Source organism: Cheilinus undulatus, linkage group 5 (assembly GCF_018320785.1).
Source record: "Cheilinus undulatus linkage group 5, ASM1832078v1, whole genome shotgun sequence".
Classification (NCBI taxonomy): domain Eukaryota; kingdom Metazoa; phylum Chordata; class Actinopteri; order Labriformes; family Labridae; genus Cheilinus; species Cheilinus undulatus.
In genome coordinates this window covers 31,748,647-31,774,346 of record NC_054869.1, presented here as the reverse complement: position 1 = coordinate 31,774,346, position 25,700 = coordinate 31,748,647, and the positions used below count along the sequence as shown (strand labels likewise).

Here is a 25,700-nt window from a genome sequence, read left to right as displayed (position 1 = left end):
ACATAGCCTATTCTTCATCAGTTTGCTTTGCTTTGCTAGGCTGACTTTCTACTTTGTTCCTGCCTGAAGAGACACACCCGCTACAGATTTTCCAGAGTTAATGTAGCTCTGTTGTATTGTAAAGACACTGTCAAAAGTGTAGTTTAACTATGCGTGTAGAATAAAATAAAATAAATACTATTTACAAATATATATATTTATCTCATACAAGAAACCTGTTGTAGAGAGTAAGTTTAAGCTCCTAACATGCCACTTCATTGTTAGAGCTAAAATGGTGAACTATCTTGACACTGTGGTTTCTTCAGAAAATGGGACAGGAAGTGTGTTTCTCCACACAGTGGTTTTACCAAGAAAATGAGCTACTTCTATGTGTGGATAGATGCTGAACCCATGCCTGACATGACACAAGCAACACTTGTCGCTCATGATAATTAGTGATTTTTGTAATTAAATGTCCCAGATGTTGAAGGTTTGGTCAGCTCCAGCAGAGAAAATCTGAGCACTCTCTGGATTTAGGGCCAAGTGCAGAACTCGCTGGGAGTGACCTGTACAAAAGAAAGGAAACATTTTTTTGTTCTTTTACTTAAGTATCATGATTTTTTTTTTTTTTTTTGCATTAAAATAAAATATTCTGACCAACATTGCAGCAACTACATGGGACCTGTCATTCACTCACAAGTTAAGAAACTGAAATGGTTAAAGAACATTATAAATTTAAAAGGATTTTTAAAGATTCAACTGTCTTATATCTTGGTAATGCCAATTTGCTATAATAATCAAACACACACACACACACACACACACACAAGACCTTTCATAGCTTACTAGTAGTAATAAAATAGTCCCTATATTTAAACAGAAACACTCACGATGAATCACTACGTAATGAAGTGAAACCAAATAGTAAGTAATTCTTGTTTCAGGCTCATTTGACACCACAGTAACTGCAATATTTGTCTGAATAAATAACATACTTGAGTAGTATTAAGAAATGTATAATCATATTTTAAATTATCTATAAAGGTCTCTTAAATTTTTGATAAATTTGTAAATTTTGAACACAACAATTCCCACCATATCATGAAACAGAAACTTTAAAGTTTTGACTTTTGAGTCATAGTTTCACATTTACTCCTAGGCTTGGAGATGAATAAGTAAGCACAGCTGAAATTTCTGTTGTGATGATGGTATACAGACATTTTTGAGGCCTGTAGTTGCACATTAATGGTGTTTCTGGTTCTCTGACCTTTCAGCTGGCGAGTTGGTCTGAGGGAGGGAAAGTCCCAAGTCCAGCAAGTGACTTGGTGATGAGGAAGACCATGACCTGTGACCAGATATCTCTTCTTCTCAGCCCATTGAAGAGAACAGATCTGCAATTGGAGTCATCAGAGGGAGAACATATCAGATTTATAAACAGTAAAAAAGAGGCTTCTTACGCTGTAAGTCATTAGCACCTGTGAGTTTGTGTTTGCAGAGCTAACACAAGTTTCTGAGTTTGTGTCCCAGATCCTCAGCTCTGCATCTTTCCATCCTCCTCCTGTAGCTATCATCTTCCCCTGCCATGGACACCAACCCATCGCCTAAAAACACAAGCATAATCCCCAACATACTGGCTGATTGTTGAAGGTCAAAAGCCAGTGAAAACTGACTAGATGTAGATCTTTTTTAAACTAACAAACAGTAACAATAGCCAAATCTTTAGACATAACCAGTAATAGGTCATTCAAACACACATGAGTGATGATTTTGATCCAGCAAAACAAATCAGAGACAAAGTCATGCTTTCACAGTGGGGCTGTCTGGAGGCAGAGGCAGTACAGGATGGATCATAAACTATGCTCTTTTTAGGGAAAGCAGAACTACTACTGAACAGTTTTAAATAATTACCACAGTGAAGGTACAGTGGTGGGTCAAGAAGAAGAAGAGCTGAGGCAGTATGATTGGTAGATTTTTTTTTTCAATAACGTAGGCACATGCAGTTAATAGCTATAAAACTATATTTCGCAATTTCATTAAAAAATATATATTTAAGCATATTATTTTATTACACCCTGTATCAACCAAAGAAAACTATTTGCTTACAAACACAATGTTCCATTGTCCCTGCATTTTTTCTTAAGTAACTTTCTCCAGAGTTGTCATAAGGAACCACAGAGAGCAGATACACGTAGCAGTGCTTTAGACTCCCATAGGACCCATCTTGAATCATATACTGACCTTTACAGCGCTGGGCTGTTTCATTTCAGTAATCGGCCGGCGTGACATGGTGAACACCCCAACATCATTATCCCATATACAGAGAAGACCCTCTGTGGAGCCGCTGGCCAGCATGTCGTCTCCTGGAGACCACTGCAGGCTGCAGATCCCGTCTTTTTGAAACGCTGTGCCTACCAGAGGTGTAGAAGCCCGAGGGTCAAAGTGATGGATATGTCCAATGATAGAGCCGCTGGAAGAATGTTGCCATCAACATGAACACTGCAGACTTTGGCACATATTGTTGCACCTATCATGACAACTATATTTCCTGTAGCTTAAGAATTTAATCAGTGTAGGTTCTTAAAGATGTTAAACCTGCTCATGCACTGAAGGATATCGGGAATATCTAAATCTTAACTTTCAGCTTCAGACTGCCGGTAGCATTTCCCACAGATACAATGCTTTTTGGCTCCATTTAAGCAGAAATATGTCTGTATTTTTTTTAACCTTAGCCTCAGTTGCCAGTGTGAGGGACTTGATAGCTTTTACATCTGGTCTCATTACTTTCTGTTGTAGGGTTAGCTATTGCCACTGATTGTCTGAATCGATTCGATTCTAGTTGGCATGGTCCCAGTTAAATTGATGATTCAATTCAATCCAGTTTGATTTGGATTCATGTAGGGATGTTTTAGTTTTAAACCTATTCTTCTTCAACATCAAAGAGCTACCAGAGAACAAAAGTTGCAAATAGTCAGGGGTGAAAAGTAACTAATTACATTTACTCAAATTACTGTAATTGTGTAGTTCTTTTGGGTACTTGTACTTTTTTGAGAACATTTTAAAACCAGTACTTTCACTTCTACTTATGTAGATTCTAACCAGAGTAACTGAAGTTGTTTGAGTACAACACTCTTGTACTTCTGCACTTTTGTTGACTACACAGGAGCATATGTCTGAGAGAATGGTTCCACATCAAATACAAAAATGGCCAAAACCTGGTGTTGATATCGTAAGAGTTAAACATTTTGGAGTTGATTTTAATTCCCACAGTGTAATTTGAACTCCATTCTGAGTGAAATGGCCTTCAGTATTAAAGTTGACAGTGTAAGTTTCTCAGCATGCCCCTTGGACAGAGTGTGTAAATGTGTATAACTGTGTTCAGTTGTATTTGAATGCTGTTTGTTGCACACTGATCCCCGCTGGGGGTCTTCTGCTCATGTTTCAAGTGGATTATTATTGTTTTCAATGTAAGACACATTTACACCATGAGTGAAGTTATCCACTGAGTTAGAGTTCTCATCTGTTACTTAAGGTACATCTAAAGGACAGGACAGAGCATATTCTTCATCAGTAGGAAATGTTTCGTTATAAGGTTGACTCTGTACTCTGTTCTTGTCAGAGGAGATTTTCAAGAGTTGGTGGTTGGAGTCCGACGTGGTTGAAGATCTATTTTCTTCTTGTTCTTGCCAATAAGGAAAGATTATATTTTACTGAACAACTCCTCAGTAGCAACTCAGTACTCAGTGTTTCAATTAAAATAAAATGCTTTTTACTTTTTCTTAAGTAGATTCATAAACCAGTACTTTTACTTGAGTTGGTTATAACTAGAGTACTGTACTTTTACTTGAGTGCAATAGTCATATACTTTTTCCACCTCTGCAAATAGTACAAAGCTTGTTAAAGCCCCATATATCCAGAATAAAATGAGTGGGTTTAAGATTTGAACCTCAGGTAAAAGTTTAAAAGGTTTTAAAGGCAAGTGCAAATGAAGTCCCAAGCTGCATGAGTGACAAAAGTATTTTACTGATCGCGCAAGGAGCTGCCAGGAAAAGGAGCAGGCTTATGTATAAAGATTGATTTATAGAAGCCACAAATCTGCATTGGTTCCATTGTGTGTGACAGCACATACCTGCTGACTAACTGCTGCCTCCAGGAAACAGCTCTGACCACAGACAGGTGTGAAGACAGACACCTCATCTTTTGGCTTTGTTCAACATCCCACAACTAAAGACTCAAAGAGAGAGAGGAAGATACCACAACCCGTCAGCTTGCTGATTCAGCCAGAGCTGTTACACATCCTACGCATACCCCCTCCCCTGACCACAACGTATCTGAACCCGTTCCCATCTTCTGCTCATTGACATTAATCCCCACAGTATTTACCTGTAGCTCCCCTTGCCTGGTTCCGATACAGAGAGAGCTGCCATCTTTGCTCCAGCTCAGAGACGAGACTGATTGTGTCTGAAGGTACAGTGGTCCTGGTTGTGGATTCTGCTCCAAATGCCCCAACAGAGTCTGAGTTTCTGAATTCCAAAGGTAAACAGAAGAGCCCAGTGCTAATGCAATCATACCATTACTACTGCAGTCGAGGAGATTAGAGTCTGAAGAGAAGAGAAAGAAAGGAGAGAAGGACTACAGAGAATAAACTGAGCCTGGTGGAGTCAAATGGGCTGAGCCTGAGGTGAGAGCAAAGGGTAGTGTGGGCAGTTTTTAGATTTTCTTTGATTAAATACACTGTCTGTAATTCTAAATATTTAACACGGATTGTCCGAATCCAAACAGGATACAGGTGGGATTTGACACACCTGTTGCAGGTGCAGGCACAAGTGGATGGCACACACTGCAAGGGCAGGTGGTAATGGTTAGAAATACCACGAGAGGCAGGGCTCCAGTTGTTATTGTTATCACTATTGTTTATTAATTTATTTTTTGCCTGTTTGACCATGCAAGTTTCTGAGATCTTGGGGGTCATCCAGAATATGGCTGACCTTAGACACGATCACATCTTGCTTAGTCCACGGTTTCACCACAGCTTCCCCCATCATGCCTCTGTTATCACCTCAGACGGTGACTCAGGGGTGGAACAACGTCACCCTACTATTCTGCCCCTGTGCATTACACATCCCAGAGGTGGCGTAACAGTGACTTACCTATCCCACCTTCACCTGGCAGTATGAATGGTTCTATTGTAAAAGTCAGGCCACTGCTGTTTTGCTATGAATTTAGTTGCACCCTTAAAGTACTGACGAAGATAAATGACTCCTTTATGTGAATATCAGTTCTTACAGTAGTCATTGAGTAGTGACGGTGCTGCCATCTTCATCACATCCTCTCCCTTCAGGTTTACAGAAGATTTCCTCAGAACAGCAAACGGCAGCAAGTCACAGTGGCTCTCATCAGAGGCTTCAATGGAAGGTTTTATCATTAAAAAAAATGACAAGAAAAATTACACAAAGTAATACATCTTTACTGATCTGTCAGTGAATATGCACATCAAAGTGGAATAACAATAATTGTGACTTTGCAAAATGACTTGTGCATTAAGTTTTAACAGATTGTACCAGACATTCATTTCATTTCCTTGATGACATCATGCGGTATTCCTCTACATATCATTCAGACAATCAGCTTTTGCAGTGAGTGCAGAGTTTTGTCTTGAAGCATTGTTGGTAGTTGTGTAGAAAGAAAACAACTAATGCTTTACCAGCCTGTTGAGAGTTTTCATGTTCTTCAGTTGCAGTTCTCCACACCCAGCCCTGCAAAACATAATTCTGATCATTTTTACAACCTTATATTCCTTTTCCAGACACACCTAATATTGAGATTTTTTATAAAAACAGCTTAACTATATTAGACGATTTTCAGAAACATTTAAAGAACCAAATAGAAAGAAAATACTCTCAAATATTCTGTCACCCCTCAATAATATTAAACTTCAGAATGGGTTTCATGTTTTTGCACATCCTTTGTTGTTTTCTTGGTTGATGACAAACACCTCAACACTCCATGCTGTAATAAGAGTAAAGTTTCCTTGAACAAACCTGTTCTGGGGCATTTTTTGTGGCAGGACTCCCATGTGCAGTGATGGTGTGTGGTGTGATTGTGGTTGACACGGCTGCACAGAGGGCCACGCCTCCTCTTATCACTGTCTCTGATTGGGACAAGATGGCATTACAACATTAGAACATTCACAAGTCCGTTTTGCAGTGACAGTGTTTTGTGTCATATAAGTGGGACATTAAAGTTTGAGAATCGGGTATTCCCCCATTCAGACAACAAAAATAAATGACTGATTTTTGAATCAATCTTAACTGCTTGCACTTGCAGCTTGTAGCATTAAATGTAGTATTTTACAGACATGTATTGTATCTGAGTAAAAAAAAATCTATAAATATAAAAGTTGCTTATCAGGCAAAGACAGCAAAATTTTCTAAAACTCCTCAGAAATCAGTTGATAACTCATTTAAATTCTACACGGCCCATATCAAATTTAAATATGAGCATCAAACTTGGTACGATGAACAGTTTTGCTATGCACTGCCAGCTGTACTAAAGCATAACAGTTTTGCTGTACTTTACAAGTGGGTGGAAAGCCCCCATTGAGGGGGGTCCCCAACAATTTTTCTTTGGTGTGGGACCATTACCTAAGAAAAGCTGAGCCCGAAAGACCCACACGAGAGGAAAAAAATTACACATTGCTGTGAAAAACCAGCAATGATATGATTTGTTTAGCTAATAAGCCCCTAAAAAGACCTATGCAGGTTTTTCTTCCCAAATGACCTTTGCATAAACTACTTAACTATTTTATCATGGTTAGACAATATATGCAAATTTTGGTGGCGTAGCAGGTTTAATCACATAATGAAAATGTTTAATCTTAACCAGGGTTTCTTAGTATTCCACTAAAAATGCATTACAACTTTTGTATGCTGGTGCCCCACTGCATAGAGCAGCTGGCCTTTTTATTACACTGCCCCTCAAACATCCTGAACCCACCACTGCTTAACAGTCTGGGTCTGCTCTCTTGTGAGCAAAGTTTGGAAGAGATCACAGTTTTGGATGTATTGTGTATGTGGATAAGATCAGAATCCCAGCTACAATGTCCCCTCCACAATCCTTTGCTGTGTTGTTGAAATACCTTGAAAGTTTCCCTGGAGGTCTCTGTGATCTTGTTCATGGTCTCTCTGAGGAGAGTCCAGCTCCAGCCTCTGACAGACAGTATCAAACTCAAAGCTGGGCTCACACTTCCCCCCAGTGGTCAATGGTGTACTAACAGCAGGACCCTCACAGCTGCCTCTCTTCTGGGTTATCCTCCTCCGGAACCGCTTGTACGAAACGTAATGGACGTCGTTTTGTTCCTGGAAAGACAAAAAATACCAATAAAACAACACACCAAAAAAAAAAAAAAAAAGAGAGAAATGTATTAACGACCAAATTCTCCGAAAACAGATATTCAATTAGCAAATATAACTTAATGGTGTCGAACAAAGTGTTGGGGGACTTCCGGTTTAAACTTTCAAATTAAAGTTCTACTGCACGTATTTTAATTTCTTACACAGTAATTTATCAATGGAGACAAATAAAATGCGGCTAATACAATGTTAATGTAAACAGGCCACATAGTAAATATTTCAGAAGTTGGTACTGCGACTTTGTTTTATTTTCATGTTAAATTAGCTTCAAGATACTTGGTCAAAGGCTTAAAAGAGTAAATATAAGGCATAAATAAACTGAATTCTTAGCAAATTTGCATTTATTGTGTATGAGCCGGTACGTTGTTCCTGGTGTTTTCTCGCTAGCTTGACTCAGCACTTTTCATGATCCGCCCCAAAGTTATCCAAAGAAGCCCCCACTACTCCCGCACGGCTCCATCTTCCTCCTCCAAGATGGAGGCCTTAGGGGGCTACCGTAACAAGTCGTCCAATCCCAAAGCAAAAAAGTTGACTGTTCTGCTGAGCATGACAGTCGGTGTTGGCTGTTTATTCCTCCTGCAAACACAGCTGACGAAGCCCAGAAAGCCAAAGGATTTTTATGCTTTCGAAGTGAAAGACGCGAAGGGGAAGACTGTTTCTCTGGAGAAGTACCGAGGAAAAGTAGGTCCACATCATCACCAGTCAGCTAAGTCTGGGAAAAATCTGTGCTAACTTTGTGCAAAATATCCAGTGTCATCTAATGGGGTTTTCATAGCTACAGGTGTATTTCTTACAGCTTTTCTTAAAACAGACTGGATATTGTTTATCCTCCTTTTCCAGGCGTCTTTGGTTGTAAACGTGGCGAGTCACTGCGAGCACACAGAGGCGAACTACAGGTCCCTGCAGGAGCTCCACCGGGAGCTGGGCACCTCTCACTTCAACGTCCTGGCCTTCCCCTGCGGTCAGTTCGGGGAAACTGAGCTCGGAGCCAGCAGAGACATCGAGGCTTTCGCTAAGTTTACCTACGGAGTCACTTTTCCTTTCTTCAGTAAGATAAAAATAATGGGCTCAGAGGCGGATCCTGCTATCAGGTTCCTCACAGGTGGGCAAAACATCACTTTCAACATCTGCCTGAGCATTATGTAAACAACAGTTGGCTCCAACGTGGCACTGTGACTTTGATATGCATGTGTTTTTCTATTAGGTAAAAAAACCCATGACTCCTGTATCACACTGATGGAGTTGAGGGACATTAAGTACAGACCTTTATTGAGCCTGGTACTAAATGTGTGTATCTGGGGGTCAAATTATCGTTCAAAGTAGAGCGCACTAAATATTTAGGTGTGTTAAACAGATGTTTTGTAACTGTCTTATTTATGATTATTTAAAAGACCATTAAGTCTAACCAGTCCCTTTGTAAGAGTTTAAATCCACACACATTTGGCATTATCTTCCTGCCTGTTCCATTATTACTATGACATTGGCTATAAATTTAATTTAAAGTGGTGTTGAAAAGGCCTTTGCAAGGTGCTGAAAACCTAATGGTTATGCCTGCTTGCCCCATGTACAGAAGCTGTTGTCCTCAAAGTGGGAGGTCCAGATTCACATCAGCCCTGAGGCTTCTTTCCAGCAGGACATTCCTCACTCTCTCTTTTGTCAGTTCTCGTCTCCACTATCCTGTCTTTAAAAAAAAAGGCATAGCCAAAATATTAATACAACTGCTCAAATTATTGTAAATTTGTATTTTGAAAATCATGAGAAAACTAAATTTTTGCCTTTACCACTGAAGTTTTAATAGTTCTTTTTATGACCTAAACATTGACATTTCCCAAACATTCCCACAGAATTAATCTTTAAACTCATTGTGTGTTTTTTTTTTAGACCTGTTGGTTGGGGTTTGTGTGGTGTTACTGCCCCATAGTGTTTTAAATGACATATTTAGAGAAAATGAAGCAGCTGAACATTATTTTGAATTCTGCTCAATAAAATGAACAGTCAGAAGATTTTTCATCCATCTGTATTTTATTAATGTTTTATGTTCTGCATAATCTGGAAAAGGTCTCTTGATTTTCTTTAATTACAAATTAAATAGTAATTAAATCATATCCATTTCCCCCTCTAACTTTCTAACAGCTGTGCAGAAAAGTTAAATAAATCTTAAAATATCTTCATATATTTTATCTGTATCTCCCTCATTTACTAATGAGCAAATGACTTCTTAAACCCTGACCAAAGTCGGTATTCAAGTTTGACAATTTCTGAGTATATTGCTGTCTTGTGTTACAGATTCTGTGCAAAAACTTCCAAAGTGGAACTTCTGGAAGTTTCTGGTGAATCCGGAGGGTCAAGTGGTCCGTTTCTGGAGAACGGATGAGTCCATGGAGAGCATTAGAAAAGAAGTGGCGACGCTGGTTCGAGCAATCATCCTGAAGAAGCGTCAGGAGCTGTGATGGAAAGTTTACATCTGTTGATATTGCACATAAATCTGTGTTTCCAGCAGAGGACTAACTGAACAATGAGCACTGTTACAGTGAATCTGGTCAGGTGATCTCTCACTACAGGAAACAGGCAGGATAAAAAGATCAGTGAAGAAAGGTCGGTGAAGACTCAATCACAGCTAGATAGCCTGTGTGTGAGTCTGTGTGGGGGGACCACCCTGTGGTAAACAATGACAATCAAGATGAACATTCCTGATTAGGACCACTGCTGCAGCTGAAGGATTGTTTAGCCATTGAAGTGTTGGGTTTTATAAATATTGAGGTAGAAATCATCTCTCTTACATACCATCTTTTCCCTGTTTACATTTCAGCAAAACATGTTGTTCTATTTTGACTGGTTTGAGCCACGCAAACAGAATTGTTGAATAAAATGACCTTTTGATTTATCCTGTTTTAGTAAGATTTTTTAAGTAAGAAAAAAGTCGTTGATTCTAATTAAACTAAGGGAAAACTCAGTAGACATGAGATTTTGGTGCTGATATTTCTGGGTTCTGCTGATTCCGTGGTTTTGTTGCAGCACAGTTGTTTCACTGTAGTATAGGGGCTGGTGTCCATTGCCACAGTTTTTTCTGCATTGTTAGTACCCATTTTCAGTACAAACAAAGGCAGTTAAGTGTTTTCAACACTTTGCAGTCTGTGCTCAAAAATGCCCTCAGCGTCGACAGATCTTTTTTTTGCCACAGAATTTACTGCACCCTCAGTTGAAAATAGGTAAACTTTTAAAAATGCTTGTCCATGTAAACTTTGCCGACATAAATGATGGTGTAGAAGCTGACCTGTTGGTTCAACTGGAACAATACAAGGTACAAATTCCAAGAAATCAGGAAGCCTTGAATACTTCATAAAACTGGAATCATTATATTTTTACTATAAAAATCACTCAGCTGGATTAGTTGTTTATAAAGTCAGAAATCAATTAGACAGTCACCAACTAATCAACAAGACATTGAAGGCCAAATATTAGTGTTTGGAAAGTGATAAATGATCACAAAAGAGGATCTCTAAAGCAAATCTGTTTGATCTGGTAGATCATTTCAAGTTTTGTTGATTCAAATGGACAGTTGGAGGGCAGCATCAGGTAAGCTGGTGCACACTATCAACCAGCTAACAAGACACTGCCTACCAGCCAGCCACAGATTCTCAGCATCACTTTTTCTCTGAATATATGCGTTAATCATAGAGTCTGGCTCACTGGCAATGTCAAACCAACATTCTGTCATGACTAAAAGCCCTGGAGGAATGGGTATTCAACAAGTCTATATATGCACATGTGACCGTTAAGGTAGCAGAGCAGTGTGAGCTGGTGAAAGAAACGTCAGCTAACATTACACTGCCTCCCAACCGGACACAAATCAAGAAATGTTCTGATTTGACCATGAGCTTAGCTGAATGTTAATCAGCTAAATGTAATATTGCCCACACATTCCCCTCCTGATCTCCCTTGCCTTTCCTGTTGGAGGTGAATGAAGTATGTAATAACGTTAGTGTTGACGATGTTTGAGGTCAGTTGCAGTGAGGAGTGCAGCTGAGAGCTGTCAATCAAAGAGCTCACAGCCAGCAGCAGTACACTGCCACACTGTCACAGCCCGGAGCAGGAGCTGCAGGAGAGGATGCTACAAACACAATTCTTTCATTTTTGCTCTTACCTGAAAGAGGCAGTATCTTCTTTTTCCCACAATGTCTCTCTGCATTTTCTCCAGGCTTTCCTGTTTGACTTGAAAACACAAAGCAAAGTTAAAGCTCTATCGGTTTACTGATTTGGTAAATAAAATGGGCTTGTGTTTCCAACAAAAAATATATCTTGCTATGTTTTAAGAGTCATATTATTCATCGAGAATGTTTGGGCTTAAAAAGTATAAAGAACAATAGCTTCCTTGTCTGACAGCCAGAGGCAGCAGTTTCAGGCATTAAACGTAACTTTAATGAAATAGTCTTCATGCTGATGGTCTTGTTCACTTTAATAGATGACAGTTGGCATTAATTTCAGTCTGTTTCATAACCAGCTAATAACTCCTCACAGGACTTTTGTGTAATGCTCAGTATCATTAAAAATAGCTCCCTCTTTGACCAAAAAGTCCTTCCTTTTGATTTTCAATGCACAAAGTTAGGGGTTATTTCATTAAAATAAACAATAGTAGCTAGTTTTGATTTTAACACCATGCAAAAGTAAAACAAGTGTTGCAGTAAGTGTCATCCATGTGTTTAGAGTTTGAAGTGGTTGCCTAGAAGCAGCACCAACAGCAACAACAGGTCATAAGTGATATTGAAGTTAATGCCTACAATAAAACTACTGTTTCTGTCTTATTATTTGAATTACTCACCCAGTCATGTGAATTTCTACTTTATTGAAGCATCTTCAGTTTCCAAAAGTTGAATAAAACTTCCATCCCCTATTCCTCTCAGTCGGTTTGTCATGCCTCGTGCACCTGTCGTCTGCTCTCCTGCACGAGCTCGTCTCTAAATAGTCTCCCCGCGCGGACAGAGGAGCGGGAAGCGGCCGTTCTCTGCTCTGCTATTGGTGCTGACAAGTGGAGTTTATTTTGTTTGTTTTTTCAATTGAGTGCTCGTGTCCAGGGATTCCCTCCGCGTCCTGGTTTCCACTGGAGACAAGTGGACACAGATAAAAGAGCAACGATGTTATCTGCTAATAACCCCTGACAAGGACAGACTTTTATTTCTTTAAGCAAGTGTACGTTTACACAGTAAGGCTATCCTACATTTATGTTTTAAGCTTTGCTGGAGGAAAAGAAATTAAAATTCTTACTATCAATATTAGCCACTATTTTATTACTGGGGATGGATGCGGCAAAGAGCACGCCTATGGGATGTTAAAACAAATGAATAAATAAGCACAAAAGACTTCTGCTCTGATAAAAAAAAAAAAAGAACTTAAATTTATTACATTGTAAGAAATTTCTTTTTAAAAAGCTAACTGATATAAATAATATAACAATATTACTAGGCTATATAAGAACAACAGTAATAATACGCGGAAAATCTAACTTCTAAAAGGATTTTTTAATAGTGTCATTGCTGAGTTAATTATTTCCATAGACTTAAACATGATATTTTTGTGCAATTTTCGAAAAAAAAAATCCTTCAATAAGCTATTTTATTTCTTTTTGGCCTGTTAGTCATAAACGAATTTGTAACAAAAAATGTAAAAAAAAAAAAAAATCTGAATTAGGCTTACATTTTTAACAGAAATAATCATGAAAAAAAGCAGCAAATACGCCCACAAGCAAAAGCTAAGTGTAAATAAGTTAATATTTGAGATAAACATTTGCCATAGCGACTATACGCTTGTTACACTTAAGTCTCTCTGTGTAAAAATCACGCAGTTTTGCGGGAAAAGGCCGCAACTCCGCGGGTCTCACCCCCTTAAATGATGAGCTGCGTGGCGCTAAGTGGGTTGAACGGCGCGAGAGCAGCGCACGTTCTCGCCACCTGCCACCTCCATATGCGCTCACAGCGCGAGCTCGAGCTTGTGCAGGAAGCCACCCCAAATCCACGGCTGAAATAGGCTAGTTTATCGCTTTACAGCTATACTAAAAGAAAGTTGTCCTGAAATAAACCAAAAACGATACGTCCGAGAAGTTTGTTTTACTTTATAGGTCATTAATGTTCTTTAAAATCATTTTTTGAAGGGATAGACCTAGCTACATTTTCCTCCATAACATATTTGAGCCTCGTATTTGAAGAAAATATCAGTTAAACTCCCCTAGCTGAGGCTACAGGTTACTTACTAAGCAAAAGAAAAAAGAATAGCTCTGCATTTATCTTTTGTTTTCATGAAGGTTTTTCGATTAAAGGCGACCAAACGGATGTACGATGTTTTTATAATCTGCAGGCCTATTTTCTTCTAAATGCCTCGGTAAATGAAGGATAGGCCTGGCTTGCATAGAATCTGGTAACTCAGAGTTATAATTAGCCTTTTTTTCTGTTCACCTCCTCTTTCCCGCGACACTGTGCCTGGTTTGCGGCCTCCCTGCAGGTTTGGCTTCAGTCTCCATAGAAACTCATCGTGGGTGTAGGTAGATTTCCCCCTCCCCTCCTGCATCGACCCTCCCGCAGTTTGGCGGTGGATTAGCCGGTCAAATGTGTCACAAGCAGCTTAAACAAAGCTCAGTACTTGGTGCAGTAAAAGTGTTTGCTGGTGTTGAGCAAAGCTGACTCCAGCATCTGTGCTGTTGTTTAAGAGTCTGAGGACAACAAGCGTCCTAACTGATTTACGTTGTCAGCAGGAATTTCAACAGTTAACGGTCTGGGGTCAGGGCCAGTCAGGAAGCAACATGGCGTGCGTCTACATTTTCTAAGACAATTTTTTTTTTTAGATAGAGAGATAGATGTGCAGAAGCAGATGCAATAATGCATGTATTTCTGATGGAACTGTATAACACCATTTAATATGCAACATTTAACATGATTGTAAATGTGTTTATGTTTAATAAAGATAATTGGATTTACCATGATTAAACCACAATATTTAAAAACCTTCTGCAAGTAAAAGTATTATAAACATTTGCCACTAGAGAATCATAAATGTGTTGATGGTCTGGAAATGGTCCCTGTTCTATTTTGTTTCTACTCTGATAAAGTTTTCTCAGTAACCCTAACAAGAACACCTTACTCTTCAATTTGAGAAAATATAAATAAATTATAATCTACCAGATTCAGTAGTTGACATTTATTTTCCATCCACAATTAAATAATGAAGTAGTAAGAACTGCAAAACTTAAAATATAATAGGTTAAACGATAAAATGTTTACTGATCATGTTGTTGATTTTGATCCTGAAAAGTTTGTAAAGGTAACTTATAATCATCGGTACATGAAAATCTACAATATTTACCATGCAGGCGTCCAAGTGACTAAAAGTGGACAAACATTAAGAGTAGACAAGAAATGTCATGAGTGTTAATCAGTCCTCAATCTCACAATCAGCTTCTTCTTATCTTCAGCAGCAGCAGCAGTCCTGTAAACTGTCCCCAGTGATGCCTTCACTGCTCCAAAGTAAACAGGCTCAGCTTTGGGAAGTTTAAACAGGTGTCTGACCTGAGAAGATGTCCTCTGGTTCATGCAGCTTCGCTTAAACGATCAGTTTTTACAGCAGAAGCGTTGATACTGAGGCTGAGGTGAGATTACAGAGAACAGAGGTCACATCCACTTTAGATTCATTTATCTATATTAATTTAGATTTCCTCTGTTTTCTTATCAAAGTTCAGAAAATGTCTGCATTGATGCATTAATCATGATGCAATGAAGGTCCATAATCTGTACTTTAAAAAAACATGCATACTTAAACACCTTTTTAAACACATTTTTGTTAAGCCAAGTCAGCGTCTCCCTGTAGCCATGTGGACAAGTAAAAAGTAATTACATCCTCTGTTATCAAACATTTACTTTACATTACAGTTTACTCCTGTTTTCCTTGTCATTTTTTAAATTTATTTTTTGTATGTAATGCACTTTGTGCAGCATTATTATTTTTCAGAACAATTAATATTAAATATTTTGTAGAAAAAGTGTTTTTCAAATTAACTTTGATTTTGAATCAATAAGGGGTTTATGGGTTCATGTCATAATCTTCGATCTACATGAAATTCTTTACTTTTTTCAAAATAAGGGCAGATCTATATCCACCCTTGACGTCAATTTCTTTTAATATAAGATGATACAAATAATGAAACAAAACTTGTCTTTTTTACTTAAAGATATATTTGTAGGCTTTTCAAATTTAGAATCAGCTTTATCGGCCAAGTATGCCTACGCAACAAGGAATTACACTCAGTTAGCAGTTAAAACAATTAAGATTTAAATTTGTACAAGCTCTTTTTAGTTATTCTATCTAGTACATACGAGTCAGTGTGCATTGATAGTATGGTTGCATGATGTGCAAAAGGTGTAAGAATGCTGCCTTGATATGGTGAGAAGTATGCAAGGATATGAGCAGATCTACATGAGATACATAAGATAATTCAAGATTCAGTGCATTATGAGGTCTATTATAGTATATATTTGAGTTACAGTGAATAGATTAATTAGCACAAATGCTCATATTATGCTTTTTTGAAAGATGAAGACAGTAGATAGATTCAGACACAGGATGAGTGAGTGGGGGAGAGATGTGTGGGGAAAGGTGCCGCAGGCCAGACTTGAACCCGGGCCACACACCAGGCCACACACCAGGCCACCTGCACCCCAACACATTTTAAATGCACCCAGCAGAATTTTAGAAATGTGACAAAAAGAAGATTAATCACAATCAGCTCCAGAGAGTCTGAAATTAATTGTAACTAAACTGTCTGAATCAGTCTCACTGCTTTTATACTATGAAAAAAGTGAGACAAATAACAGTGATGGTAAGACATAATAAGACAAAGAAACACCGTTTTATTTTATTACTTTTAAAGAAAAAGGCACTGGGAGACAAGGAGTACACTGTTCACTGAAAAAGTTTAAATCAAACAGCAGTCATTCCTTTATGAGGCTGTGATCCAATGGTAGAGTTGGTCATCTCTTAAACAAAAGTTTAGCGGTTCAGTCTCCAGCTCCAGCAGTCACATAGTGATATGGGCTCCAAATTCTCCCACTGCTGCATCAGTGGTGAGTGAATCACTTTAAATCCATACGAACGATTAATACTGACGGCCATTTGACAGCAGCCTCTGCTATCAGAATGTGCACTGCAATAATTCAAGTCAGTTTACCATTTAGTTCATAGTTACTGTCTTCACATTTTAGGAGATTAATCAAGTTTTTTCCAACTTTATTTCTGCAGGATACTGCATTCTCTTGCCATTATTTTGGTAACATCTGTGTTACTGGTATCTGATTTGTTAAACAAAGTTGCTCAACGAAAAGTTCTTTGAGATAGATGTGTCACATGACACGTGCTAACTTCTGGATTGTGCTGACTTTGGGACACCTACCTGGTTTATAAAACCAATAAATCATGAAGTAAGAGGGGGCTTGGGGTCTATTTCAATGTCAAAAACAAGGATAAGGATGTTGGCTGTGGACCATAAAGACCTGCTGCCCTCTTCAGACCACACAGCCACTCAGACAGGGGACAACAGAGACGGAAGTCCTCCTCTTCAGAGGTCACAAGGTCATGTTTGTGTGACTGCTCAAACAAGGAAAGTTCACGTTGAAAACAGTTTCTTTCCATTTGTTTAACAATGGCGTGTCCTCTTCATAATAAAAAATTGTCTGGGAAAAGCTTTATTAATCTTAACTTTTATTTTAAAAAATCATTCCACTTTTGAGACAAACATGAAGAAGTTTAAAAATAATAGATACCATTACTCTTTTTGTCAGGATTATCACATATAGAGGCATGTAAACAGACACACAAAGGAAACAAAAGCTCAGGCAGTGTTATTTCCTTTGTAAGGCGGCGCCTCTGACTGATTAGCTTACATGCTACCTGAGGAAGACATCACTGAATCATTCACAGATATCACTATTGATTATCAGTTAAGCATTAACAGTCAAAGCCCACCCACACTTTTCCCAGTCTGTGACAGACTTATGGCCCCTAATTAGACACCCAGTTCTTCATGTGTTGACCCTGGTTTCAGCTGTGATTGGGAACCCAGCGAAAGCGGTATCCTCCTTGCTGTGTCGTCGAGGTGAAGGCTCGTCCGTGAGGAAACACCTGAGTCCTGATGGTGCTGTGTTCTCTGATGGATGTCCTGAAAGATAGGATGCTCTCTTCTGGCTCTCCTCCATCTGTTGTTAAGCTGCAGTTGTTAGAAAAACAAGTCTGTAGGCCTGAGAATGAGCCATACATATGAATAGTCTCTGATTCCTGCTGTGGTTTTGTTCTGTTGGCAGTGCTGTACAGAACAGCATTGCAGCGTGTACTGATGTCCCTCAGCATGTCCTCCACTGAGTCAGAGGACTCGGTTTCATATCCTTCATCCAGACGCTGCCTTTTACAGGGACTGAGGGAGGTGTTGTTATCACATGGTGTCACTGACTCGCTCACATTTGTGTCTCTGACTGTCATCAGCTTCTGGAGGGAAAAGGTGAAAAAATAACAGTCAGATGTGATTAGTAACAAAACAGTGACATTTAGTTGACACGGAGTGTTTGTATTAGACATTCACTCACTTCGAGCACTGAGGCTAGGTGCTTTGCCCGGTTGGCTAGCTGTCTGAGGTGAAGATTTCTCTCCTGAAGAGAGTTGATTTCTTCCTGTTTTCTCTGTAGGGTCTCCTTCAGCTGTAGAGACACACAGAGTAAGACTTTAAAACAATATAACAGACCACAGATCACAGTTTCCTTTGCCTCAGCATGACTACTTAATGCACAACTTTATGTTTGGATGCTGTATGAATGTGCACATCAAATGTAAACTTGAAACAAGCATAGATAGTTTTACTATTAGTCAGGCAGGGAATTGCCTGGGGCCTCGTTCTCCAAGGGGCCTCAAGATATAATCATTACAGGTGTGCATATAATACATGTTTGAAATTACTTTCAGTAATTACAAGATGTACTTAATGTAAATAAGATGCTGATAATGAATAAAAAAAAGCCCCAAAATGTACTCAAATCAAGCAAATTATATATATTATATTCACATACATAGCAAATTATAGTTAGTCTCCAGACTTGTGACTATTCCAACTTGCTTAAAGCTCTTGTGAGGAGCTTTCACTTTGTCTTGACTTTGCTGGCAGTAATATCTTTTAATCTTTTTGCTGATCCTGTCATGTACTGTGCAAGTTTCACCACCTTTTTTTGGACGATGAAATCTTTCCTTGCATCATCACATCTTTTAACAGTCAAATGTTTCAACCACTGTGCATCCTTGCTGCACTTAATGTAAACAAAAGCTGTTACTGCTGTTATGTATCTTGTCTGACACCTGGTGGCATCAATAACAGATGATGAAAGAACTTCCAAGAAATAATCAAACTTTCTCCAAATGGTGTTGTCTCTTTGTGGGCATAAGTATTAATTCAAGCCTGATTCATAACCAGAGAAATCCTACTGAGCTGCTTTACACTGGAGGACAAATTAAGAGTGTGAAGCAGAGTTTTCTTACTGTGTTTGAATGATGTTTTTTCTGCTGTTTTATTTGACTACCATGACTTTAAGAGAATTTGAACAGGTTAAAAAAATTTGATATACAGCTCGTCAATCTAAGCTTCAATTTCCCAAAGAGCCAAACAAGAGACCAGTCATTCAAACGCTGCTTTAATATCTTAGAATAAAAATGTACCTGATTGTTGACCTCTGTAGACTCTACCCACACTTTCTCTTGGCACTGTGTGATGCCCTTCCAGTGAGCTCCATCCTGAGCAGATGTGTTTCTGGCTTCTGTGGAGAAGTGAATCAGATTATCTTCTGAGGAGAGATACCTCTGAGGGGTGAGTGGAGGAATGACACATCCCTGAAATGGGACCAGTTCAGCAGGAGACAGACTGCTCTCCAGAGTGGCAGGAGAATCTGACAGAGGAGAAAGACACCCAGGGGGTAAACAAGCAGGTCTTAACTACATTTCTCCATATTAAGAAAATCATATCCACACAAAGATGCGTATTTCCTTGTCAGAAACATGATAGCATCTACTTTGATTGCTAAGATGTTAACATTTCATTTCCATAGTGGAAGATCTGGTTTTATTTACTTACCTGCAATGAAATCCAGCGCATAATCTCCAAACTCCTGGTCATCTGCATCAGATTCATTCACCTGTGCATAAGACTCACCGTTAAAAGAAATGAATGAAGGAAAATCATTACAACAAAGGTTAATCATAGCTGCCCCCGACCACGCAGAGAGATGTGGATTTATGGCGGAACATGTCTTGGTGGTCATTTTAGTTAGCGTGCCGTCGCGTAATGCGTTTTTACGCACGGTGAGCTATTCCAAAGAGGCAGCTTGTGGACAAAAACTTGTGAGGTCCAGCCAATTAGCGGTAGCCTGCGTGTCATGGGTAAACAGCAGTCTGATATGTGCAGAATTCCAGCACAGCGTGTTAAACATTGACAGCGTGGGTGTGACTGGGATCAGCTCCTGCTGAAGAATCCCTCTCAGATAGATCGAAATTACTGGAAATGAATGGATTGGTGGATTTTCGAGTAAATTAAGCGGTTTGCGCACGAGAAGTCTTCCCAAAGAAAGATACGTTAGAGTTGCTTTCTCACCTGTGAGTCAATGGAGTCGATCTTCGTTCTCACTGTGGACGAACAGTCCTCCAAATCATCCCACGCGATTGTTGAAAAAGCTGCCACACAAGAAGAAAGCATCGACACTGAGCTCCTTGAGCGTAATGGATTCATGATAACAGTGCAGCAATGATGTCAGATATGCCCACCTTGCTCAATGATGCAGGGGGGATCCACGTACACTGTGACAGGGCTGCTGCTTCTAGGAACCAGCACTTTATCCTGCAAGCACAAAATCATGTAAATCCACGACACAGAGCTGTAGCGTGTTTATAGGCTACTGAGAGAGAAATGCCAAACCTTCTTGTTTCCCGCTGCTCTTCCTCTCAGCTGCGCCATTTGATCGGGACACACAGCACCAGTCATCTTTCTGTCTCTTTGCATCTTCATCAGCTGAGCTGTGGCTGTGTGACTGTGGCGCCCAGCTTTGATGTAGAGTTATTATAGACAAAATTCTCCCGGTTTGTGTCTCTCCGTGCCGCGGCTTCATAGTTTTGGCCCAATCAAATGCACCTCTTTTGGTCTCCAGGGAGTGACAGCGTCCTCGGAGATTAAATTGGTGTGGACTTAACGGTTTTCTGGTCTGAAGTGTGAAGTGGTACCGCGCAATAACGGCGCCATTACCAGTATAGCAGGTGCTCTCTGCGCCAGAGCTGCCCTCCCTCCGCCTGCGGCCAAATATGCCCTGCACATTGGCAAAAGCGCATATGCAAGGCTTATTGAGACTGATAGGATAAATATTCTAATTTTATGTTTATATGAGTATTTTTTGTACTTCTTCCACGTTATCCAATGCGTAATTCCTTCCCAACTGTGCGTAAAACATCTCCCCTGATTAGGTCAAGGCCTATTGCCACATTTCTCGAGTGGAAAAGGAAAAGGGTCATTAGAGCAGACAGCCCAGTAAACACTGGTGACAAATGCCTCGATTAGTAAACAAACATGACTAAGCCTTGTTGGCCCTTGACGCTCAATGAACCTGTGTGGTCGACACCGTGTCAGCAGGTCAAGACGCCACGCGTAATGGATTATCAGAGAAAGACTCTCAGTGGACCAGGCAGTGTTGGCACAGTGGAGCTGCCAATAGTGATGTAAGAGATAGTAATGGAGTAGGTAAACGGATCTCAAGGAAAAAAAAAACAAAAGTTTATAAGCCAGGAGAACACGTTATTGTGAGAACACTTCTCCCATTTACCCGAAGAGGCTTTAATAATATCACAAAATACATCAATGCCAGTCTAAAACAATAATGCTTTGGCTCTGTCCTTCTGCGTCCTCACAGATAAGTAAATAAAAAACGTCTAATTGCTGCAGTGAAACCAAGATACTAAGATGAGATGTGATACTCTTGTATATCTTTTGATTTCTTATAAATCTAATCCATTTCTTCTTAACATTTGGACAGACTTTTTTTTAACTGTCAGGCTACTTATGTGTTAAGGAGACAGCTCAGTAAACACTGGTGCCTTTGTGATTTTTTTTATAAACATTACATTAGTTTGAATTTTATCTTTGCATTTTATTACCCATTCAAAGACCAACACAGAATCTTTTGTAATCATTTATTTCATAAAATAAAAATCAGTTAATACAGCACATTTTCAGGCCCCTTCATTAAAACAACATGTTGCATCAGTACAAAACTCTGCAGCAAGCCTGTGCATATAAAGCAAACAATGACTTTGATTTTAAAAAAATGAACAAAATATATTAATATACTTTAATAGTAAAAAAAGAAACTATAAATAAAGATACAGCAGCTATGCTAGACTGTAAAACATTCAGTGACTGCAATCAAATGATTGCCTATGAGGTATACATGAGTTTTAAATGCATAAAAATGAAATCATCAACCCAAGAATGTAACATAAAAGGAAAGGGATTTGCCATATCTAAGCTACATCCCATCCAGTGCCTCCTGGTTTAATGATACCAGCAGCTTCAGATTGTCTCTGCATTCCTGGAACTGACTGCAGTTGGATGTGGCTGACTGGGTGAATAGTTCACCCATAAGGCTGCCCAACTGGTCTTCTGGTGGCTGCATGTCTGCACACTCTGTCACACCTTCTTGATGTTTTAGTAGCTCACTAGCCAGCCTCAGTGCACAGCAAGCAGTCAGAGATGGGGGATATTTGTTGAAAGCGTAGTCTGCTAGGCTCAACTCACACACTTTTTGTGCAAGGTTGCTGCACTGCCTGGGTCTTTTAGTGTCTGGAGTCACTCTTCCAAACCTGTCACTCTGTGCACATGCAAGCTGGGCAGCCTCAATGCAGTTGGTGTAATAGTCCAGGAAAAAAGCCAGGGTGGGTGCAGAGAGGCGGAAGTTAAGACGCAGGAGGATGAGACACTCCAGGTTACAGAGCTGCTCTTTAGTGAAGGCATCACAGCAGAAAGACAAGAGATGACTGATCTGCGGTGAGCCCACCTCCACCTGAGGAAAGACAGAAAAGAAATTAGTTGTTTCCAAAGAAAACAAACTATCTAATTTTCAAGCATTGACCAGAAATACCTGTTTACTGGCTAGGAGGAGTGCAGTGACACCCAGTAGCTGGAAGCAGTCAGAAGCCACTGGTGTGGATGCAAGAAACCGATCCATGATGCTCACGGCCAGGCAGCAGCACTCAAAGGACAGACAGAAATGTTTGTGCACGGGGATGAGCCAACTGACCAGTTTACACCGAGCCTCTGCAGTCAGCTACAAGTGAAATGCAGACACCATCAGTGTGATTAGCAGGGAAAAGTACATATTTATGTTACTACTGAAACTAAGCATTCCCTGGAAGTGGACAGAAAAAATGGACATTTTTTAACCCTGCCATTGCTTTTAAATGCCAATAGTTTAAGCCATTTTCACTGATTTTGTATAAGTCCTGCAGAAATTAGTTATGGAAAAGTAATTTCCATATGAAACAGTAATAGGCTCTGCACACCAATTTGGCAAAAACAAAAAACTGTAGAGAGTTAACAAATTTTGGTTGACCTTTGTTAAGAAATGGCATTCATTAACAAATAGCCTACTTGAAACATCTTTTCTTTGATAAACAGTCTCCTCACCTATCTGTAATGATAGATCAGACATCACTACACCAGTATCCCATCCCATAAGACTCATCACTAAAGTGTTAAAACCTACTTCTGGTTGGCGTGCCAGGCTCTTGCACGGATGAAACTGCACCTCTCTCTCCCTCTGGATCCTATAGCCAATGTCTCCATACTGCAGGTACCAGGTGGACAGCTCTCCTGCAGGAGGTCCGTCTGAACGGAGCAGGGACACATCTACCCTAGCCAAGGAGGAAACCGGTGAGGATCGCAAGTCTTCCTCAAAGCCCGAGTCACTCATCTTGGACACGAGCTTCTGCTTTCTGAGGCGGCCAGCGTGGCGCTGCTGGAGCGGTGTGAGCGCGTCTGTTGGGGTCGTCCTCCTCCGTTTGTAAACAGTCTCACTGTCCTCAAATGACACCATGTCCGCTACCTCTCTTTGGAGCCTGTTTTCACTTAGACCATAGGTATCCTGGCAGTGTATTACCATGCTGAAGTCTTGAATGCTGTTTGAGAGCTTGTGCGGAGAGATACGTCTGCTGACGTCACGTTCCCGGGATCTACCCCGCTCTTGCAGCGCACCTTTCTTCCGTCGACCCGGCAACCGAGGGTAAACATCATTTGTCCCGTGTTGAAAGTAATTAGCCCAAACCCTGAGCCATATGTTACTTCCTGTGCTGTCTGGAAGCCTGATTCGAGAGACAAAACAAAACGCACACATAGTATTTACTTTTATAATCGTGTAGTCACAGGCATTGTTTCCATTAAAGTACGCGATTTTTCCCATCGTTTTATTGATACAGCAGCCTACCACATGTTTGCTCCCAGCGTTTGTGGGACAGTTAATCTGATTTGATCTGACAGAGCACAAGAAGCACAGGAAGTCCTCAAAAATCCATTTCTGTCTATTACACTTTAGGCTACTGTTACGGTGGACTCAGGGGACAGCATTGTTTTAATTTTAGCTGATAAAACGGCAGAGTTTTCACCTTTTCTCGTAGAGTTCAACTCGATGTAGTTATCCATCATCGTAATAGTTCTTGCATAGTAAAGTAGAAAAAAACTGTTTAATAGTATTACACACATAATATACACACGTGACGGGGAAAAGGTTGCTCATAAAGAAGGATGAGAGCTTTCTGGGGCCCATGGGGACCCTATGTAAGTCACAAAAATCATGGTCCTTTCTCAAGTAATCTTTAATAACAATATATCATATTTAACCTGAACCTGACTATGAACCAATCTGATCAAAGTAGCAAAAATAATTATTATTCATTTGTTTATGATGAGCACAATATAGCCTTTTCAAAATGTAAATCTATTTTCTTAAAACAAAATAACCTTTATGTTTGTAATGTTACCGATGTGGATGGGCACAGTGACTTAACCATTTGGTATAATGTCAGATTTCATAGCTAAGCCATGTTGTGCATAAATGTCAGGATACCATATAATAAAGCAGTGATTCTCAAATGATGGGTCTGGACCCAAAAGTGGGTCGCTACCCGTGTCTGGGAAAAAAATGGTGGCGATAGGCCTGAGAAGTAGGCTACTGCAGTCTTAGTGGACATGCATCCATACTTTATTTTACTGTGTTGCATCATAACAATGGGTAAATGTAAAAATTTTCTCAATATTTCAACCAATTTATCTCCTGTTCCTACAAAAACAACTTTGCTTCTCCCATGATAATGAGGTAATTTCTAAAAAAAAAGAAAAAAAAGTAATCATGGGGAAATGGGGTGTTAAACATGCTTTATGTCTCTTTTTGCAATCATTTATTTATTTGTTCTTCACACTGCATTATTTATTTAATGAAGATACGTTTTTTTATTTTATTTTTTGTATTCCAATTTGTCAGTGAGGAAACTGATGGGTCCCCAGGCTAGACCAGTTGAGAACCACTGGAATAAAGCATAAGGAATTGCAACAGCAATAAGGGAAAAATAATTAATATTTGCAAAAAAAAAAAAAAAAAAAAAAAAAAAAGGGGAGAAATCTTGACAAGGTCAGTTAAAAGTTGCAAAGAACTAGCAGAAGTAAGTAGTGAAAAGTGGTTGAAGAGTCGCAAAAATGGGTTAAAATGAGAAAAAAAGGCAAACAATGGGATAAAAGTGGCAAATATGGTTTACAAAAGTGTGAAAATCAGTTAAAAAGTAAATGGGTTAACGGGTGCAAAAATGGGTTGCTTTAGTAGTGAAAAGGAGTTAAAAAGATCTGAACATTTGTTAAAAGAGGTCAAAGTTGGCTCAGTGGGAAACAAATATGGCAATATGGGAAGAAACTGGGATTAAAAAGTGTTTAAAAGTGGTATTAATAAAGAATTTGAACATTCGAACCCAGTAGCTCGACACTCTTTTCAGCTCCAAAATAAAGCGGCCTAACCGTTTGCCAGGACATGAGCACCAGTTCTACACACCCTACATCGATTTCCTCAATAAATCACTGCTATTGTTGTTGGTGTTTTTTAAAACTGAATCTCCCCAATGAGGAAATGAATTTTGCTGTTTCAAGCGCAAATCTGTTCTTTTCAAATAATGCCATTATCTTTGAATTTAATATTTTGTCTTTATGCGAAATCAAGGTAG

General features: G+C 39.5%; 4 protein-coding genes across 4 annotated transcripts; 1 reads left to right on the top strand and 3 right to left on the bottom strand.

Moving 5' to 3' along the window:
- Positions 1-447: 447 nt before the first annotated feature.
- Positions 448-13,946, bottom strand: LOC121509760 (cell division cycle protein 20 homolog B-like). Its single transcript, XM_041787422.1, has 12 exons — positions 13,835-13,946; positions 11,533-11,600; positions 7,115-7,334; positions 6,018-6,127; positions 5,612-5,732; positions 5,263-5,379; positions 4,360-4,577; positions 4,106-4,200; positions 2,218-2,446; positions 1,455-1,580; positions 1,247-1,370; positions 448-545 (listed from the first exon to the last, which is right to left on the bottom strand). Exons 1-12 carry the CDS (start codon positions 13,944-13,946, stop codon positions 448-450), a joined length of 1,638 nt encoding a protein of 545 aa, XP_041643356.1.
- gpx8 (glutathione peroxidase 8 (putative)) lies at positions 7,815-10,272 on the top strand. Its single transcript, XM_041787786.1, has 3 exons — positions 7,815-8,069; positions 8,229-8,490; positions 9,675-10,272. The coding sequence occupies exons 1-3, from the start codon at positions 7,863-7,865 to the stop codon at positions 9,836-9,838; spliced, it is 633 nt and encodes a 210-aa protein (XP_041643720.1). The 5' UTR covers positions 7,815-7,862; the 3' UTR covers positions 9,839-10,272.
- A 3,519-nt stretch (positions 13,947-17,465) lies between the features above and the next one.
- On the bottom strand, positions 17,466-20,454 carry LOC121509282 (multicilin). The gene is made up of 7 exons (XM_041786533.1): positions 20,371-20,454; positions 20,220-20,292; positions 20,050-20,129; positions 19,534-19,594; positions 19,122-19,348; positions 18,005-18,115; positions 17,466-17,906 (listed from the first exon to the last, which is right to left on the bottom strand). The coding sequence occupies exons 1-7, from the start codon at positions 20,452-20,454 to the stop codon at positions 17,466-17,468; spliced, it is 1,077 nt and encodes a 358-aa protein (XP_041642467.1).
- Positions 20,455-21,967: 1,513 nt separating this feature from the next.
- LOC121509759 (cyclin-O) lies at positions 21,968-23,925 on the bottom strand. The gene is made up of 4 exons (XM_041787421.1): positions 23,921-23,925; positions 23,204-23,798; positions 22,580-22,765; positions 21,968-22,501 (listed from the first exon to the last, which is right to left on the bottom strand). Exons 1-4 carry the CDS (start codon positions 23,923-23,925, stop codon positions 21,968-21,970), a joined length of 1,320 nt encoding a protein of 439 aa, XP_041643355.1.
- Positions 23,926-25,700: the final 1,775 nt, after the last annotated feature.